This window comes from Desmodus rotundus, chromosome 12, assembly GCF_022682495.2.
Source record: "Desmodus rotundus isolate HL8 chromosome 12, HLdesRot8A.1, whole genome shotgun sequence".
In the NCBI taxonomy this organism is placed as follows: Eukaryota; Metazoa; Chordata; class Mammalia; order Chiroptera; family Phyllostomidae; genus Desmodus; species Desmodus rotundus.
Genome location: NC_071398.1, coordinates 85,356,561 through 85,370,112, shown reverse-complemented (window position 1 = coordinate 85,370,112; position 13,552 = coordinate 85,356,561). Strand labels below are relative to the sequence as shown.

General features: G+C 54.6%; 1 protein-coding gene across 1 annotated transcript; it reads right to left on the bottom strand.

Annotated features, from left to right (window-relative positions):
* Positions 1–3,442: 3,442 nt before the first annotated feature.
* Positions 3,443–12,792, bottom strand: NENF (neudesin neurotrophic factor). The gene is made up of 4 exons (XM_053916140.2): positions 12,523–12,792; positions 5,685–5,745; positions 4,839–4,942; positions 3,443–3,966 (listed from the first exon to the last, which is right to left on the bottom strand). Exons 1-4 carry the CDS (start codon positions 12,724–12,726, stop codon positions 3,790–3,792), a joined length of 546 nt encoding a protein of 181 aa, XP_053772115.1. The 5' UTR covers positions 12,727–12,792; the 3' UTR covers positions 3,443–3,789.
* Between the last annotated feature and the right edge of the window lie 760 nt (positions 12,793–13,552).

The following is a 13,552-nucleotide window of genomic DNA, read 5'->3' as shown; positions in this document are numbered from 1 at the left end:
TGGAATGCTCCCGAGTGGCACAGGACATCTGGCTTTGGCAGAGGAGCCCGGGGAAGAAAGCTGAACCTGGCCCAGAGACTGCAGTATGTGCACTGGGCTGACAGGCTGCGGGGTGGAGCGCACAAGATGAGCAACCCTGGAGTGCTAAATTCTCCAGGCAGCGACTAAGTCTGATGTCGTGGACGGAGGCCTGCTTGGCCAACCTCTGCCATCGATTTCCAGCGGCCTGACCCGCCTCTCCAGAAAAGCCTGTGCAGGTTTTGGCCTCCTTGAGCAAGGGCTTTATGCCTTGAAAGCCGCCATCCCTCCAAGCATGGCCAGCCCATCTGGGCCCCACAGGTGAACTCTGGCAATCACAGGGACCTGTGGGGAGGGCCCCCGCTGCCTGGCGGGGACAGGGCTCTGGGCAGGGATTCCCAGCTCTGGAGGGAGGCAGAGCATCTCAGGAGCTGATAGCCCTGGCAGGCCGTGCTTGCTGGAGACTGGGGCTTGGAGGAGCAGACTTTTGGAGGAGGCCAAGCCTTGGAGGAGCAGACTTTTGGAGGAGGCCAAGGCAGGGGGTGAGGCTGCTGTATTCTGAAACTCCACTTTCTCCCGGAAGCTAAGGGTGTGGTGGAGACCTCTGCAGCAGGTGCCTGAGAAGGGTGTGAGGTGTCAGAGTTGGGGAGTCTCCTGTACACCAGGATCAGCCTGGGACCTGGGCCAGATGCCTTCGGGGTCCCCACCTCTATGACCTGGGATGTTGAGCAGGCCCTTTCACCCTGCTCTCTGGAGGTGGGGTCATTGCTATTGCTCACCCGTCTGGGACATTCAGTCCCTAGTGGTCTTATTTTTTAGATGGAGAATGAGCTCCCTGTTGCATGGCTTGTTTCCTGCCTTTAAACCTCTTCTTGCGTGTGATTGGGGTGGGGGGCGTTGCGGCCCCATGCAGCTGCAGGCCTGGGGACCTTACTGATCAGCAGGAAACAGGAAGCAGGAGGCACCCTGCTTCCCCTAAGGAAGGCTCTGGAGGGTGGTGCTGCACCTAGCACGAGGAATGTAGACCTGGGGAAGGACTTCACGAGTTACACCAACACGAACAACTCTCCAATGCCCTGGGAACCTGCTGTACACCAGGCATTGAGCTTCTGCTCTGAGAGGTCGGTGGTGAAATTGTGTGGGGATTGGTTAAGAATCCAACCCCCTTCCGTCCCCCGCCCCCCCATGCCCTTTCCATTAGAACAATAGTGCCTTTCTTCCTTCGTCACAACCAAGGTGGCCCATGGCCTCCCCACTGTGACTGGAGCCCCTCTGCTAAGAGGAGGCCTTGCTCCAGCCACAGGTGCGGTTCCCCAAGTTTGCTTGGGACTGAGGGGTTTTCTGGGATACAGGACTTCCGGTGCAAAACCTGGGAAGTCCCAAAAGGTTGGCCACCCTAGACGTCTGTGCTGGGCCTTGAAGGCTCTCCCGTTTGGGGGGGACAAGCTCGTAAATGGTCAGGTACAGCAAAGCAAGTGAGTGTACGCTACAGGCGACCCCAGGGGTGGGGAAGGCTCCCTGGCAGCGGTTTGTCTAGACTGAGTCTAGTGAGGAGGAAATACAAGCCTCTGAAGCACAGCAAACAGACAGGCAGACGCCCACAGGCAGCAGGCTGTGGGGCTCCAGGGGTCTGTTTCTTTGCGTCCTGCAGACTCACAGGATGTGACCCCCCAGGCCAGCCGGTGTCCGCTGCCCTGAGCTGCACCCACCCTGTGTGGACACTGTCTGGGCTGCCCAGGTTTTTGTGTGCTTGGCCCTGGGCAAGGCCGACCTGGAATCTCCCAGTGAGAGAGAGACTGATTCAGAGAAGCCTGTTGTGGGGCTGCAGGGGCGGGGCGTAGGAGGGGACTTTGCAGAGTGGGGCCGGAAATGGGCAGATTGCCCAGGAGTGGGGAGCCTGAGGTCCTGAGGGAAAGCTGCTTCAATGGGGGTGAGGCAAGGAGCAGGGAGGGAGCAGGGAAAACGGTGGTTCTGGAATGCTCCCAGGGTCCTGAATTTGGAGACCTTGCCCACTCTGCAGACATGGGGCCCTGAGGAGTGGAGCCCTATCCCAGACACTGCTGGGTGAGGCAGGAAGTGGGTGGCACATGCGCAAGTCATCTCTTGGGTGTCCTGAGGGCTTCTAACCGTTTGTTGAGGGCAAAACGTCCCAGTACGCACTACCTCGGCCACATGGAAACTGTGGCCTGAATTCCAGGCCAGAGTCCTGTTTGATGAGTTCCAGGCCCAGTAGTCTTGGATGGCCGTCAGGCTCCCAGAATCCTGAGTGGGGCCCAGGAGCTCACTGTTAGACCCTCTAGTCTGGACACACCAAAGAATAAAGCAGAGGCTTTATTCTTACCTGAGGGGACGGGTAAGGCAAGAGGTGGCTTTTCTCAAAGTACATCAGGGCCCGTCTGCATCGCGGTCTCCCAGGAGCTCATTAAAAATGCAGTTCGCAGGCCGTGTTCTAGAAATACCTGGGGCCCAGGAATCAGCATTCTGAACACTCTAGGACACAGGTGGCAAACACAAGGCCCGCCTCCACCTGGTTTTATCCGGCCCGGCTCCTTGTTTCTACCTGGTGACAGCGCCGAGCTCCTTGTCCCCAGTTAAGGAGTAGTTACATTTATACAGTCCTAAAATTACATTCGGCCCTTCGAAGGCAACCGAGAAGCTGATGTGGCCCCTGGTGAAAATGAGTTTGACACCACTGCCCTAGGAGATTCTGCCGCTTAATGTACAAATTCTCTCTTGGGATACCTGCTATTTATTTTAATAAAAGAGAAAGTTTTGTGTCAAAGAAACTTATCTCTGCTGTAAAACCTCCAGGAGCCTATAGCGCAGGGTCTCTCAACCCCAGCACAACTGACATCTGGGGACGCACAATCGTTTGCCGTGGACGGCTGTCCTGTGCGTTGCAGGACGCTTAGCAACATCCCCGGACACTGGACACCCGCGGTGTTCTAGAGCTGTGACAAGCAAAAACGTGAGAGCACGTCTAGACATTGCCAAGTGTCCATTAAACGGGAAAATCCCCCTCAGAAGGGATTTCCTTGTGAAATCTGACCCGAGTCGGGTGTGTTGGATGTCCTTCACCGTCCTTGGGGTGACCTCCAGGCCAGGCTCTGCCCACGCAGGACCCCAGCCCTCCTCACCACTTTCCCGCTACAGATGCGCCTGAAGTCAGTTCACACTGCCTCTCTCTTCTGGTTGTAGTGGAAAGCCAGCCCCTTTACTGTCTCCCTTTCCCTTTCTGCGCCCCTCCACCTGCACCGACGGGCTCTGCCGCAGCTCGTGGGCGCCCCCTGCTGCCGGGCCCCTCGCAAGCCGGGAGACAGAGAGGAGGAGGACGGCGCAGGCTTCCCCCTCCACCCCCCACCCCCCCACCCCCGTTTAAAAGCGGTGCGGAGGCGGCTCCAAGGAGAAGACACACGTGGAAGAATTCTCCTTTTGTAAAAATAAGTTTATTTCTGTGATTATTCTAAAGCAAACAGTTCCAGTAGGACAGAAAAATACAAGGAAGAAATAAAAGTCACTCATAATTTAACCACCCAGAGGAGCAATGTTGACCCTCACGAGGCTGTCTGACCACCCTGGCCGGTGTGCGGCGATCCCCAAGTGGACAGAGCACTTGACCGCGGACAACAAAATGCACTTGGCGCTCCAGGGTCAACGTCTACCTTATTCAGACCTGGCTGGCCAGAGACCCAGGCGGCCTATTCTGCAGACTTCACCCAGGAGCGTCTCCTGGCCTCACGCTCTCGAGGGCCTGCTCCTACAGGTAGAACGTCAGAACTCGTCCTTTAGGTCAAAATGGGGCTGGTCCTCAGGCTTGAAGTCCAGGTTGGGGCTGCCGTCCTCGTTGAGAATTCTTCGGGCCGTGTAGCCGACGATGGGGTATTTGGCTTTGTACACCTTGGTGAAGACATCGTCCAGGGACTTCAGCTCCTCGGCCGTGAGGCCGGTCTTGAGAGAAAAACCCAAGAAACACAGGGGGTGAGGGCGGTAATGAGGGAACCATGCTTGGCACAGCCTCTCGCCGGCCCTGCCCTACTGTCTGCACACCCCTAGTGCAAGGGAAGAGTACCTCTCAGCAAACCAAGTAACGGACAATTGACTTTCTAAGAAGCAATCCTATGGGACGGCAATGACCGTTGTGTTTGCTGTTTGGCTGATGTAGGGACTTCGGACTCCAGAGAACACGCAGACTGGGACAGGACAAGGGTGCGCTAATTAATCGCACTGCTCTCTACACCCCTCCCATTACAGACCTCTACACCCTCCTCCCCCTTCATTTCTTAATTGGTTGCCGTCATGTTGCGGCTTAAGAGTTTGACTCATCTGAACACAGTTGGGGTGAGCGCCAGCCTTTCTGCTGGGATCACAGACACTGGCGTGGCTTTAGTTACTGCTTCTTTCTCCCTCCCAGGAATACGAGCACTGGGGACACTCGGCTCCTCAGCCCGGCTCGCCCTCTGAGCTGCCAAGAGTGGCCAGGGGAGAGGTCTCAAAGGCTACAAAAGATCTGTAAGAGGCAGGGGTGGCAGGTGCAGACTAGGAGGGGGACGGGGCTGCCCAAGCAGGTTGGGGCCAGACTGTGAAGCTCGCTGAATTTGATCACAAGTTCACAAGAGTTTGGACTTGACTCTGGGGAGCCAGGGAAGGTTTCTGACTAGGGGTGGCACAGAAGATTCCTATTCTGAGAAAACAGCTGGCCGCCACACCAGGTGGGCTGGAATGTAAGGAGGCTAGTGAGGAAGCCTAGCTATTGCCCAGAGGTCAAAAAGGCCAGGGCCGCGGGAGCGGAACATTTGGCAAAGGCACATAATCTGGCTCACAGTGTCATGTGTGAGGTCTGCGGGATCCAGGGACATCTTGGCTACCCCTCTGGTGGCGTCCTTCCCGGCCAGGGCATTGTAGGGGGCTCCTCGTCCATAGAACTCTGCAGTGGGAGGAAGGAACAGGACGTAAGTGTGGATGTGCACGCAGAGCAGCAGGAGACTGTGGGGGGGGGGGGGTCTGCGATTCCCCCCACCCCCCCACCCACGGTCCTAAAAGAGGCTCCAGGCCCAAGGAGAGGAGGGCAGTGGAGACAAGAAGACCGATAAGCCCCCTGCCATGGGGTTAGATCCCACTAATCCAGAATATGGAGTAAGTGGCTCCTGCTGGGCTGAGAGGTAATTTTCTTTAATAATAATTTTTTTAAATCTCTTAAAAATATTTAAAATACAAACAAGAAAAACGTTCTGTTGTCTTAAATGTTAGGAGCTAAGTTTGTCTCCATTCACTGTCTTTTGTTGTATGTCAGGCAGACACCGACCCACCGCAAAACCTCCTCCGTGTCCTTTGGAGTTCCCGGTCGGGAAAGCAGGAAACAGCGTTAAGGTGTTCTGTGATGTTCTGTGATCCCAACTCTTTGTGACACTTTCCCTCTCACTTCTGCTTCAACTAGGGTCAGTCCTCAAATTTGAATTTCACTCGATAGGACAGGGGAGCCACGGAAGGCTTTTGAGCGGGAGCAAGACATCATTAGGGAAAAGTGCTGAAGCACAGCACAGACAGAGGCTGTTCATTCCACCCTGGGGGAGGGCTGGCCCGGGGTCCCCCCTTCCCGCACCCCTCCAGTGCCCGCCCTGGCTGCCGAGCTCCCCAGAAACAAGGACGCGGAGAGCCGAGCCACTTACCCTTCCCAGAAGTGACATCGAACACCACTCCCTTCACGGCCATGTAGATGGGCTGATCTTCCTGGGAAGCGGGAGAGAAGCTGTGAGGAGGACAAGAGCCGGCTTTTCTGGCTAAGTCACTAAACTCTCTTCCCACGGGGGCTGTGCACGCAGCAGCCTTCCTGGGGCCGGCCTGGGGGAGCTCACCGGCCCCACAGCCTCACACCTGCTCACGCAAATCTGGGCAAGTCAGAGATGCCATGGCAGCCCACAGCTATACTACTGCCCTTTTTTTTAAAAAAAAAAAATCAAGAACTGAAGCAACTCTATGTAGATAAAAATTCAAAGGACAGTTAAATGATTATTTGTCCTTGCAAATTTTCCTTCATCTTCATTGGCGTTCATACAGGGATGGAATCGGGGTAAATGATCTAGTTTATATTTTGCTTCTTCTAAGTAACATTACTCCATGTAGACGTTTGCACGCACAGAAACAACCCAAACGGCTGGCTGTCACTTACACGCTGTGTTTCCTGTTAGTGATAGCGTGTTCCTGTTTGTTTAGCTATTCTGCTCTTGTGGGTATTCAAGTCGTTTCTAATTTCTTACAGCTATAAACAGCAGCATTTTGGATATCTTTCTGAAGTTACTTTCCAGTTGGGTGCGTTACCTCCTTGAGGCCTATTCCAATACGTGGACTTCCTGGGCCAAAGTAGATGAACTACGTCTATGAACAACATAATCACCTTTTGTGTTTCACCAGTTTGTCCCTCAAAAAAAATTTACCACGCTAGAAAAATACAAGTAATTGTTTCCCCACAGTTCTAAGGAATTTTATACTTTGTTTTTTGCTAGTTTCTTGGGTATAAAACATTACCTTATGTCTTCCCACAAGGGAATAACACAAGAGCAGAGGGCATGGATTTTCTAACGCCCATGGAGTCGGGCTCAGGTTGGGGTGACTGGCAGTTCTAGGACACCCAGGGCCTGGCCTTTCCTTTGTGCCCCATCCAGGTTCAGGGACACCAGCCAGGGGCCTCACAGGCCAGGTGAGGGTGTAAGCATTCTGAAATTCTTACAACGGGGTGTGTAAGAATTTCAGAATCTCCAAGAACATGCTGCCTGACCTTGTCTCAGGTGGACCTTCGGGTTCTTGCCCTCATGGAGCTTAAGGTCAAGTGTTTTCAGGACCACGTTTAACGGAGAACCCGGGGCTCAGAGAACTGAAGCTACCACGCGAAGGCAGCAGATCTCACTGTCAAATAACTTCTCAGGCCTGCGTTTCTCTCCCTGTTGGGTGGGGACAATGCCTGCCGACCTCGCAGAGGCTGAGGGAAAGCGTGGATGGGGAACAGGGGCGCAGCCTGGCCTGTGAATGGGCGGTGGCTGTTGTTCCTCCTCAGCTCCTACGGACGGCCCCCGCGCTGCTGTTGACAGGGTGGACGCCTGCCCTCCCTCATCCTACTTTAAATGGCACGGCTTAACAGGCTGGCAGGCTGCATTTTTCTCCGGGGTGGTTTACTGCCTTTCCTTCCCTGTGATTATTTATTCTTCGACTCCAATCGCTCATCAAGTGGGGTTATGTATTTGCCCAGCGCTGCAGGGCCCGGGTAAGGGAGAGCGGGTTCTGGAACCTGGAGCCTCAGAACCCAAGCCTCTCAGTCCACTCTCTGGCCTGCCTCACCAAAGGGGACCTGACCTGGATGGGGTGAGTGTGTCCTGGGAAACCCATCCAAAAGACCCAGCACCACGAAGGAAGACACAGGGACCCGGGTGGAAGGGACTGCGGAACCACCTGTGCGACGAGGGCGGGTTTTACCTTCCCTGTGGGCCTTGGGCCTGTCTTACCAGCCGGCCTTCCTACTGGCCTGTGGTCGAGCAGGGCCACACGTGCCGCCATGAAAAGGGGACAGAGGAGCAGCAGCAGAGGAAGGACGGCTTCTCCCACAGCTGGGGGAGGGAGGCTGGGAGCCGTCACGCCCTTGGACCCTGCACCGGGACCAGCGACAGAGCAGAAGCTCCTCACTGACGACTCTTCTCCTTGGGAAAGGGGGGGCACTGCTGTGGGTGTGTCCGCCACACAACCAGCTGGGCCCTCCAAGGGGCTAAGGCCGGGTTTGGGTTTTGGCTTTTTTAAACCGCAACGGGCACTGGTAACCTATCAGTGGATCATGGGATCAAAGCAGTGATTTATCAACAGATTTTTTAATGAGAAACATTTTAAATAGAACAGAAAGAGAAAACATCAGAGTGCATCACGCACAGTAAGAGGAAGCATTGCTGCGGGGAGCTTCATGGAACTGCTGGTTCGGTGCTGTGTGTGTGTGTGTGTGTGTGTGTGCTGGGCTAGGACGCCTGGCCACATGTGTGCAAGCCATCCCCTTGCTGTACAACTAGAAAGGGTGGTCCGCCTCTTATTCAGCTGCCTCTGTCCGACGGCCTTCCCTGTCTGTATTCTCTCTGTCTGTCCAGAAGGCTCCTTCGGGAGGAGGTATAGTCTGCTCTTCACTACTGTTAAGTTTTAGAAAACCAGGAGACAATGTGGTCCCATTGCCCCCTTGGCACAGGTTCCCAGGGGAGCTGGGCACAGGCAACTTCTGGGAGAACGGGCTCTGAAGAGGCACCGAGGATGCTGGATTTTCAGCAGGAATTCCAAGAGGACTCATTTATGTCAGAAGGACAAGAATAGCTATTTTTATACTCCCGTGTGTGAGAGACTCAAGGAGCCACGCTGTGGATACTCTGAGGACCTGAAAGTCCCCAGAGAAGGACACTGGGTCAGGGCCCCGTGCGGAAGATCCAGAACACTCTATGGCTCTGTGAAAGGCACAGCGGCCAGGATCCCCACCTTTCAAGATATACAATCCGAAGCTTCCACTGGAGACATGACATACTCCCCACGTGGGCGCCCGAGCTCTGTGCACAAACCACACAGCAGAAGGCGGGACAGCGCAGGTGGGCCCGTCTGCCTTGGCTCTCATCCCAAAAGGCTACAGTAACACTCAGGTTTCTCTTCAGATCGTATAAATCTTTTGCCTTTTACAAAAAGCTACAGTAGAAGCAAGACATTCATCACTAAGTGTTCCAGAAAGCCCTGATACACAGGTCCGCAATCCCACAGCAGAAACTCTTGCGGGTCGGCCACGTTGCGGAATTCAGAATTTGTCAGATTTTAGAAAGGTGTTACGGGGCGTATGCCACATCACCTGCAGAAGGTGCAGGGCAGCACCCCACAGTCAGTTACATCGATACCCCCACCGTAAAGCACGAGCATGCACACTCATGCTAAGCAGGATGCATGGGGACTAAGAACAGCCCCGCGTCGGCCCCGACCAGGGCCCATCACCAGGTCAGGCCAATTCTGCTGTCCAATGACTTGTTGGAAAAAACCTTCTGGTTTTCAAGCCTACTCAATTTCTAAACTGCATAAAAGGACGGTGGACCTGTTATACTGCCTCGTGCTTGTACCTTTAATAGTAAGCTAGTAAAAATAACAGCAGTGAAGATTTATTCAGGCTTCCCATGCCAAGACCACACCAGACCCACACTAAATACTTTGCATATCACCATCTCATTTAATTCTCACAAAAACCCCACACAGAGTAGGGACTCTTTCTCTAACTATTACGATGGTCAGTTTGATGTGTCAGTGTGTGCTGGCTACAGGGACCGGTCATTCAACCAAGCACGCACAGCGGCACTGCCGTGAAGGTACTTTGTGGATGTGATTAACTTCAACAATCAGTTGACGCCGTGTAAGGGAGATTGTCCTGGATAACCTGGGCGGGCCTGCTCGCAGCAGTTGAAAGGCCCGAAGAACAGAGTTGAGGTTTTCCTAAGGAAGAAGAAACTCCTTCCCCCAGTGGGCTGCAGCATTGGCTCCCGCTCAGGGTTTCCGCTCACCCTTCGACAGCTTGCCCTATGGATTTTAGACTCACCGTGATCACATAACCCAGTGTCGACTGCCCCCTTCTCCCTTACCGTTCCTCTCTCTGCCTACAGACATCCCACGGGCCCCAAACCCCAAACATTCTTTCCTTACCCTGTTTCCACCTCAAGCATCCCTCTCTCCTTCCCTCAGTTAAGCAGACATTAATTACATCAGCTTAAAAAAACCAAAGATCTTTCTTCAGCCCCCCTCCTGCAGACCCTGGTACTGCTGCTGCTGGCACCCTCCACACTGATCTCTGAACTCTCTCTCTCTCTCCCCTTGGGTTCTGTGTTGGGGGCCCCCCGAGGTGACCCCCACGTTTGGAGAGTCACTAGAAGGGCTCAGGACTCAGCATAAGGTGGCAGTCAGAGTGGGATTTGTCACAGTGAGTAGTGAGGACACGCGGCCTATCACAAGGGAAACGGAGTCTAGAACAGCGATTTCCACCCTTCGCATCTCATGGCACACAAAAACTAATTACTAAAAATTATAATTTTTGCCGATATGACAAAAAATAGGTATGATTTTGATTCATCACACCAGATGGCTATTGTTGTGTTGGCTGTTGTCTTTTTTTTTTTTTTTTTACTTGACAATCTAAGGGAAAAGAGGTCAGTGCCCGATTAAACAGTTAGGTATTGCCTGTTTTAAAAATTCCCACCGCACACCAGCGGAAAATCACCGGTCCAGAAGGATGTGTGCGGACTTCTGTACACCTTCTCCCTCCTGTGGGGCTTGCACGGAGCACGTTCCTCCCCAGAAACAGACACAGCAACCCGTGAGTCATGTTTCTGCCCAGGAAAGCCCATGAGAGGCTCAAGCCCAAGGTTTTCACTGTGCTCCAGCCGTGCAGGCCCTCTCTGCCTGGCAGCTCCACATACAAACCCTGTCCCTACGGGGAGCCCAGCCTGAGCCACCCTCATCCGTCAGAGAAGTGAGGAACACCCGGAAATCCGGGCACCAGCCAGGAGCCACTCCTGCCAGCAGGCCCTTCGAAGGACAGCGAGCCTGCTGAGTTCGCTCTTTTGCGCACAGATTCCACGACTCCAGACCAGCGGTCCCCAACCTTTTTGGCACCATGGACTGGTTTCGTGGAAGACAGTTTGTCCATGCACCCAGGGGCTGGGGGTGGGGGTGTGGGGTGTGGGATGGTTTCAGGATGATTCAAGTGCTTTACACTAAAGCTCACCTCCTGCTGTGTGGCAGGGTCCCTAACAGGCCATGGACAGTACTGGTCCATAGCCTGGTGGTTGGGGACTCTTGCTCTAGACCTGCTGGTGTCCTGCTGTCCCCAAAGACAGTATCCATTAACATTTTGTCACAATCCCTGTCTCCCTCCCTCTGAGTTCTCATTAACTCAAGCTTCTTCTAACCCAACCTGTCTTTATAATGGTGCCCAAACTAGCATCACTGCCTAAGGGCCAGGTGTCCAGGTCCTCTTTCAAACCTAGCCTGTCTAAGGCTACCTAACTTAGGGGTGAGGCAGCCCTGGCCAGAGGGTTTTAACAAAAGAATACTGGGTCCCTTCCTCCTTCTACCACTAATTGGTGGCATTGAAACCAGAGGGCAGCTGAGACCAGGGCTCGTGCTGCCGGCCACCACTCAGACAAAAAGCAGAGACAGGCCTTGGATTGTAAGTGCACTTCTATTAATATCAGGGGTCAGCAACCTCAGAAGGTGGTGGGTAAAAACCCTAACATCCACCTTCCCTTGAGCTTCCAGAAGCCAGTTTCTGTAGGGGAAACGAGGGAATTTGGGAGGGGGAAGTTCCTAGGGGCAGCTGAAAGGGGAATCTTGCAGCTTCTTCCCAAGCTCACTCCCTCTGTTCTGGTGTTATCTCTCCATTCGGACCAGCATTCCTCTCCTCTGGGGACACCTGGGCTTCATGGCCCCCGAAGCTCTGTATTCTCTGCCTAAGGAGGAGCAGTATGAACTGTGTGTTCTCAAGTGTCCTTGGTTAGGGGAGATAAGGTCTTGGGATTCACCAGCTGGCTGTGAGTTGCTCAAACTGTTTGGCCTTGTTTCGTTTTCTTGTCTCAGTTTTCCCATTCCACCTGCCCAGGAATTTTCCTAGCTTCTCACCATCCTGTCTCAGCATGCCTGAGTTGCCTCATGTGTAAAAGCAGGAGGTTGGTTTGTATCAACTCTGAAATGCTATGGTACCATGATCTCCCCACCAAACTGGTGCCCGTCCCCTCTATGGCCCTTCTCCCCTGCAGCCTCCAGTTCCCACGCTTGGAAACCATCTCACCGGCCCCCTCAACCCAAATGGACAGGTGATTGTGAGGTGTCTCCTAGACACCTCCAAAGTATGACTGATGTGGGTATGTTGGGGGGAATCTGTCTTTCCCCTCTGATCTCCCCCTCTGCCCCACCCAGTTCCTGCTCAGTCCCAAGGGCACGAATAGGAAAAGCGGGTTTGAGCTGCAGAGGAGGCCTGGGGTAGAGGGGAAGGAAAACGAGGTGTAGGGAAGGCCTGGATCACCCGTGGGCGAGCCCCAATTCCCGCCCCACCCAGGAACAGGCTTTGGTTCCCTGCCTCCCTCCGCTGCCACTCCCCCAAAAGAGGAGGCAGAAGTGTCTGCCCCCAGCTTGTTGCAAACTTGCAACGAAAAAAGTTTTGAGGTTCCTTACAGACCACCATCCAAAATGCGTCTCAAGGGAGCAGCTGGAGGGAAGACAGAGGGAAGCGCGGGGTAGGCAGGCCCCTCTTCTGGTTTGGTGAAGGGGGATGCAGGGCGCCCCGACTGCTGAGGGCTCCCCTTATCCCTGGGCGGCCATCGGGGCCCGGAGAGAACAGGCCCGGCAGTCCTGGCGCCCGGTTCAGAGCCCGGGCTCCGGAAGGGGGCGCCCGCCGCGGCCCAGACCTTCCTCCTCCCTTGGAAAACGGATGGCCCCGGGTCCCTCGGCCTGCGCTCCCCCGCGTACCTCCTCCCCGCCGTAGCCGGCCAGCTCCTCCTCGGTGAAGAGCCGCACCGGGGGTCCCCGCTCGGCGGGGCGCGGCGTCTGCCCGGCCAGGACTGCGGGCGGCCCCGGGGCCAGCAGCGCCAGGGCCAGCGCCAGGGCCAGAGCCAGGGCCAGGGCCAGCGCGGTCAGCGGTCGCAACCGCCGCCCAGGCGCGGGTCCCGCCATGCTGAGAGCTCCGAGCCCAGCCTTGGCGGCCTGGACCGCCAGCTCACGCCCCCGGCCGGAACCCCGCCCCGCGCGCCCGCCCGCAGCGGGGAGCTGGAGTGAGCCTGGACCGCGCCGCGGGAAACTTGAACTAGGATCAGAGCTCTGACTCCGAACTGCGGACTGGAAGTTGAGCCAAAGAGCGATGGAGGTTACAGCAGTTCCTTGATGGGTACAGAGGACACAGCCCAACATTCCAGCACCTGGGAAGGTGTGCAGCGGTGAGCAAAAGTGGATTTGCGGTTGTTCCTTCGGAGATTCATACAGTAATAAACCAAATAAATAATAACACAAGAATAAACTCTGTTTCACGTACTCACAACGGTAACCTACTTTTGCCCACCCCTGTATTTACGAACGAGGACCTCAACTTTGTTATCCATGTGTACTTTGGGCTGATTCTTTTCCTTCTTCCCAGTTGTGTTTAAATCTCCGGTCCCCAAGGGGATTCTTGCAAAGGGTAGGGCAAGGCACAGGTACATACTGAGATAACGATAACTACCATTTCTGCAAGGCTTCCTTCCTGAACTTATTTAGCATATACTTTCTGAAGTCCTTGGGGACACCTCCCTGACAGGGCTGATCCGCACGGAGCTTACATTCTGAGGACAAGAGAAGAAGGAAGATACAGAAGTGGTTTGTTAGATGGCAGCAAAAACTAGGGAAAAAATTAAGCCGGGCAAAGAAACAGGGAGCATTGGGGTTGCAATTTTAAATTGGCTCGCCAGGGAAGACCCCACTGAGAAGGCGGTATTTGTATACAAATCTAAGGGAGGGGTGGGAGGTG

Bases quoted from the DNA above. Each gene is read 5' to 3' on its own strand.
- NENF (XM_053916140.2), bottom strand. From the start codon at position 12,726: ATGGCGGGACCCGCGCCTGGGCGGCGGTTGCGACCGCTGACCGCGCTG. The intron at 4,943-5,684 runs GTAAGTGGCTCG...CTCCCACTGCAG, and splicing joins CGATGTCACTTCTGGGAAGG to AGTTCTATGGACGAGGAGCC. The intron at 3,967-4,838 runs GTGAGCCAGATT...TTTTCTCTCAAG, and splicing joins CAGACCTCACACATGACACT to ACCGGCCTCACGGCCGAGGA.